This window comes from Lampris incognitus, chromosome 7 (assembly GCF_029633865.1).
Source record: "Lampris incognitus isolate fLamInc1 chromosome 7, fLamInc1.hap2, whole genome shotgun sequence".
Lineage (NCBI taxonomy): Eukaryota > Metazoa > Chordata > Actinopteri > Lampriformes > Lampridae > Lampris > Lampris incognitus.
The window spans coordinates 60,788,614-60,795,008 of record NC_079217.1 but is presented as its reverse complement, the minus strand read 5'-3'; the positions used below and the strand labels follow the sequence as shown (position 1 = coordinate 60,795,008).

General features: G+C 47.1%; 1 protein-coding gene across 1 annotated transcript in view; it reads right to left on the bottom strand.

Moving 5' to 3' along the window:
• Positions 1–1,100: 1,100 nt before the first annotated feature.
• The window catches only part of gpr4 (G protein-coupled receptor 4), an 83,949-nt gene continuing 78,654 nt past the window's right edge, over positions 1,101–6,395 (bottom strand). Inside the window, exons 2-4 of the mRNA XM_056283913.1 lie at positions 6,085–6,395; positions 2,614–2,878; positions 1,101–1,888 (exon numbers count right to left, since the gene is read on the bottom strand). The exon at positions 6,085–6,395 is cut by the window's right edge and continues 595 nt beyond it. Of these exons, the coding sequence (XP_056139888.1) occupies positions 1,164–1,888; positions 2,614–2,878; positions 6,085–6,213 (1,119 nt within the window). The 5' untranslated portion in view covers positions 6,214–6,395 and the 3' untranslated portion in view covers positions 1,101–1,163. The remainder of the gene's footprint in view (positions 1,889–2,613; positions 2,879–6,084) is intronic.

The window sequence follows — 6,395 nt, the reverse complement described above, 5'->3', positions numbered from 1 at the left end:
CTGAACGTGAAGTGTGAAGGTCTATAAAATCTATTATCAGAACCTGTCACTTCTGGACGGGTCTGAATTCACAGCGGTTAAAACAAGACGTAGTTCCATGCAATAAAATTACAGTCAGTGCATCAGAAATGTTCAGTAATAAGATTCCCATTTGATGCTGAACAAATAAATCTTTCCCTGTTTTCTACCCACTGCATGTACCCACATGTTGCTGACTAGTTTTTCTTTTTGACTGACATATGTCACCAATATTCTGCTTCACACTGGTCTTAAAATGGCTATTTATCTTCACCGTAGGACGTTAAACTACTTTGAATTTTAGATTCTTTTCTAAGCAAGCATGGTAAATTAAAAATGAAATTGAAATAAAGGGTTAGGATCTACTGTAATTGTTGGATCTCTGCCTGTTAGCTGGTCTGTTGGCAAGAGAGGAAAACGTGGCTCACATTTGATACCGAGGACACCCGTGCTCTCCACATGCTAGCTTCTACATTTACCAACTGAGGTACTTCATATGAGGCTTTGCGGTTCCCTCCAAAACAGCGGCCATTTTGAATAAGTACTGAATATGACTTCGACCATTAATCCCTTCCATTATAATTCCTCTTTGCTGGTCTCGCGGGTTTCGAGACGGGATCAGACCCTCCTGAGGATGGGTCTATAATTTGTCCTAGAAGATACTGAGAAGGAACGACGGCTAAGGGGCCTCATTACTCGAGCGTTCAAGCGTTCGAACTTCACTGCATGGACGCGTCAGCGTGCTGCTGAAAAGACCCGGGTTCAATTCCTCCAGTGATTTGGAGGGACTCCCGTTGCACTCGTGTGTGTTGAAATGGAGTGGTTGTCTGTCATGCGTGACACATCCCATAGAATGGTCACGACTGGCTTGTCGCAACAAAGCATTCTTTAGTTTTAGTTTTCATGAACCCCCCCCCCCCCCCCCATTAAGATCGCAGTCTTCACCCTCAGACTGACACTGAATATTTCCCCGTGGCGCTGGATGATTTCACCCCAGAGTCCTACAGTAACATGACTGCGCACATTTTTTACTATTGCGGACCCCCTTGGGAACAACCCCCCCCCCCACCAAAACCCGGTAGTTTTAGCACCACCATCTGCCCATTTGGTTGTATAGTACTGGAACTACGTTTCCTCGGTGGAACTCACTTTCCAACACCGAGGATAGTCATCTGTAGACACTCTTCCTTCAGTGCCACCAGTTCTATCTTGTAACTGCTCGTCTTCTCCCCATCCCCGTAAACGTTTGGCTGCTTCTTCGCTGACAGCGGCGTCTCCATGGAGACCGAGCCGGCGGCGAGCATGTCGGCGTGGGACGGCGAGGAAGAGGAGGGCCCCTTGTAGCAGGCGGCGGCCAGCAGCGTGGAGAGAGCTTTGCCAACGTCGTGCCTCGCCCCCTCATTCACGAAACAGTACAAAATGGGGTCGGCCACACAGTTGAGGCTGGTCAGTGCCAGCGAGACGTGGTACGCTGCAAAGAGGCTCTCCTCTGAGCCGCAGTCACAAGGCGCCTTCAGGAACAAGACACTCCTCCAGAGGAGCAGCACGTGATACGGTCCGAAACAGAAGAACACAATCAGGATGAGGCTCAGCGCCAGCCGCGTGATCTTGGCCTTCTCCTGTTGCTCCGTGGAGACGTTACAACGCACGGCGGCCAGGATGCCGCGGTAGGCGACCAACATGGCCGCCCAGGGGGCCAGGAAACCCAGGAATGTTCTGTAGAGGTTCATCCCGGCCACCCAGTCCTGCATGGGGTACTTCTCGAAACAGAAGGTGTGGTTGAACTTGTTCTGGAAGAGCTCGTCATGGAAGAGAGGAGCGGAGTTGGCCACGATCTCAATGATCCATACCATGACACTGACCACCACGGCTGGAGCAGGTTGGGTGGAGGAGAGAAGAATATCAGATTAAGCTGTGTTACAAAATAAAATTGCTCCTACTGCAGGCAGGGCTGGGTAATCATTTAATATGATCTTTCATCGTCTTTCAATAGTATTGCATTGGGATGAAATTCTGATCTTTGAAAACTAGTTTTAGTTTGATTCTATACTTTATATTACTGTAACCGAGCTATTTTCTCGCCCGGTGCGGGATTCGACATGGGGTGTACTGCACCACAAGGCGACATCACTAACCGATCGACTAAAGGGTCAGACCCTCTAGTCGATCGGCCAGTGGGTCTTATTAGTCGTTTACATTACCAAACAGTTCAATGTGATGAACCTCAGCGGGATTCTTAAACATTTATGCATATATATGGTGACATAAATCAATATAGTGTAAAAGTCCCTATGATTATTGTGATACATTTTTCCATATCACCCAGCACAAACCTGATGTAAGCAGTCCTATCATACATAACGAGTGCACTTTGGATTTTTCAGTCTATGAGAAAAAGGAAAGGGTCAAGGTGCAAGAATTGCTTGTTGGTTTCAAGGTTTAGTAGACCACAAACAGAAGCAGTGGAGATGAAAGTAAACTCCAAACACTAAATTAACTCTCCAAAAAAGTGTTCTCACTAAGAGGGCGTAAAAGCATGAGTTACTTATGCATATATGCATAAGTACATGAACTTCCTTCTCCACTCCTCTGTACCTGTTTTGACTCGCCGGACCTTTGTGAAGCGCAAGGGGTGGGCCACGGCCAGGTACCGGTCGAGGGATATGCAGCAGAGGAAGGCAATGCTGACGTAGATGTTCGTGTAGAAGATGAAGCCGAAGAGCTTGCAGCTCTCCTGGCCATGGATCCAGTGGTCGTGCTGCAGGAAGTAGTCGATCCACAGCGGAAGCGTGGTGATGTAGAGGAGGTCCGCCACCGACAGGTTGATCAGGTAGATGCCGAGCTCGTTACGTTGGCGCACCTGGACGGGGAGGGAGTGGTGTAAAAAGAAAGAAAAGATGAGAGGTTATGGAGAGAGGAAGTGGAGATCGATGAAAAAGATTTCTCACTGACATTCTTGTGTAAGAAGTGGGTTTGTTGTGAAGCGTCGAGTGTGTTGGTGTTGGTGTAGTGTTCTGTGCCTGTCACGTCTCACTCTCAACCTTCACCGCTGACTAGCAGAAGAGCCGAACACGTTAAGTCTCTCCCTTCCAGCCTCTCCAACAGCAAGCCCTATGTAGTGCCTCCTCGTGGCAACACACGGTAACTGGGTACACCTTGCACCCTGGCTGAACTGCAAGGGACTCGGAGGAGGTCTGGCCCCTAAACGTGCGGTACGTAGGCCCACCGGTGTGTGGATATTCCCTGATGCCCACGAACCAGCCCCCAGCTATGGGTTAAACAGTGCCACTGCCTACATAACTCTGACAGTCTTTGTCAGAGCCTGACTGATTAACAGGAAAAATAACAATAGATATTAACAGAAATATATGAAGATCTTGCTGAGTTCTGAGTATTTGTACACAATAAACTTCAGGAGACAGTTGGTGAAGGTACTATGAAGCAGCAGGGGTAACTGTTTTCAGTGGGGCTGCAGTGAGCCACTGCTGTTGTGTGAACCACTCAAACAAAATGGGAAAAAGGACTTGGGGAAAATCACTGTTTCTGACGCCCTGTGTTGTAGGTGTACGGTAGCTAAGCATTTAGCGCTGATGTTAGCAGTTAGCATCCTCACAGTAGGACGTTAGTATCCTCACAGTACGATGTTAGCATCCTCACAGTAGAATGCTGGTATCCTCACAGTCTGCTGTTAGTATCCTCACAGTAGGATGTTAGTATCCTCACAGTACGATGTTAGCATCCTCGTAGTAGGATGTTAGTATCCTCACAGTACAATGTTAGCATCCTCACAGTAGAATGTTAGTATCCTCACAGTAGGATGTTACCATCCTCACAGTAGAATGTTAGTATCCTCATAGTAGGATGTTAGCATCCTCACAGTAGAATGTTAGTATCCTCACAGTATGATGTTGGTATCCTCACAGTAGAATGTTAGTATCCTCACAATAGGATGTTAGTAACCTCACAGTAGGATGTTAGCATCCTTGCAGTATGATGTTAGTATCCTCACAGTAGGTTGTTAGTATCCTCACAGTAGAATGTTGGTATCCTCACAGTAGGATGTTAGTATCCTCACAGTAGGATGTTAGTAACATCACAGTAGTATGTTAGTATCCTCACAGTAGGATGTTAGCATCCTCACAGTAGGATGTTAGTATCCTCACAGTACGATGTTAGTATCCTCACAGTAGGATGTTAGTATCCTCACAGTAGGATGTTAGTATCCTCACAGTAGGATGTTAGTATCCTCACGGTAGTATGTTAGTAGGCTCACGGTAGGATGTTAGTAACCTCACAGTAGGATGTTAGTAACCTCACAGTAGGATGTTAGTATCCTCACAGTAGGATGTTAGTAACCTCACAGTAGGATGTTAGCATCCTCACAGTAGGATGTTAGTAACCTCACAGTAGGATGTTAGTAACCTCACAGTAGGATGTTAGTATCCTCACAGTAGGATGTTAGTAACCTCACAGTAGGATGTTAGCATCCTCACAGTAGGATGTTAGTAACCTCACAGTAGATGTTAGCATCCTCACAGTAGGATGTTAGTAACCTCACAGTAGGTTGTTAGTATCCTCACAGTAGGATGTTAGTAACCTCACAGTAGGATGTTAGTATCCTCACAGTAGGTTGTTAGTAACCTCACAGTAGGATGTTAGTATCCTCACAGTAGGATGTTAGTAACCTCACAGTAGGATGTTAGCATCCTCACAGTAGAATGTTGGTACTCTCACAGTAGGATGTTGGTAGCCTCGCAGTAGGATGTTAGTAACCTCACAGTAGGATGTTAGCATCCTCACAGTAGGATGTTAGTAACCTCACAGTAGATGTTAGTATCCTCACAATAGGATGTTAGTAACCTCACAGTAGGTTGTTAGTATCCTCACAGTAGGATGTTGGTATTTATTTGTTTATTTATTTATATTATTTATTTTTTTGATTTGATTCTCATTGAGCATGAATGTTCGTTGTTTCAGTCTCACTCCAGAGACGTGGTTGCTTCTCTGCCGCTCGCCATGCGGTCCTTTCACAGGTCAGATGCCGGTAGTACGAATCCCTACCTTTTGGGTGTATGTGCACAACCAGTTCCGTCTGTAATAAAATGAGATTAAATGACAATTTTTTGGTTTTAAGTTAAGGACTTGGGTCAGTTAGAGCGCAATCGCTGAGCCTTTCAGCAAGGCCCTTGCATACCACCAGGTGGCGCTTCGCCCACCATCAGTGAGAGAGATACTTTATTAATCCCCGTGGGGAAATTATGCTCTGCATTTAACCCATCCTAGCTGTGTAGCTAGCAGCAGTGGGCAGCCGCCGTGCAGCGCCCGGGGACCAACTCCAGTTCGTCTTTCCATGCCTTGCTCAGGGGCACAGACAGGAGTACTAACCCCAACATGCATGTGCTTCTGATGGTGGGGGAAACCGGAGCACCTGGAGAAAACCCACCGCAGACACGGGGGGGAACATGCAAACTCCACACAGAGGACGACCTGGGTTGACCCCCCTAGTTTGGACTAACCCGGAGGTTCGAACCCAGGATCTTCTTGCTGTGAGGTGACGGCGCTAACCACTGGGCCACCGTGCCGCTCTCGGGTACACGCACCACCGTTTGGGAACCACTGCATTGAGGCATCTAAATGGTGGTTGAAATAATCAAATTATTGATTAAATCTGATTAAAATAAAATATATCTAATCTGCATGACAACACACGCTGCACGGTAGTACTACGCCTTGTTTCTGCCGTTTCCTACAGTCCAAAGAGACGCGTTTTAGGGGAACTGGAGTCTACTATATGAGGGAATTGCCCGTATGTGTGAATGGTGTGCGAGTGATTGTGTCCACGAGTCACCCTGCCTATGGCTCAATGCATGCTGGGATAGCCCTGAACTGGATTAAGGCGGCACAGACAGTGGATGTACATATTTGACAGGGAGATCAGTGCAATGTGCAGAGTGAGTGTGTGTGTGTGTGTATGTGTGTGTGTGTGTGTGTGTGTGTGTGTGTGTGTGTGTGTGTGTGTGTGTGTGTGTGTGTGTGTGTGTGTTTGTGTGTGTGTGTGGTTCTCACTTGCATGTATGCAGCCCACAGGGCCATGCAGTTGGTGGGCAGCCCCAGAACGATGACTATGATGTACAGCGTGGGCTGGAAGTACTGGTCCACCTTACTAGCCACATCACAGAAAGTGATGTTGCACATTGTCCGTCCTGCAACGCAAGGTTTGTGTATTGGCTTGTCTTTGTTGTGTATGTGTGACACAGATCGACAGATAGATAGATAGATAGATGGTTTTATTCGTCTGTTTGTCGTTCTTTGAGAAAGCCTCTCTCAGCTCTGCGGTTTGCCTCCCTTGCGTGTGTCGTGTTCTGACTGTGGCGCGG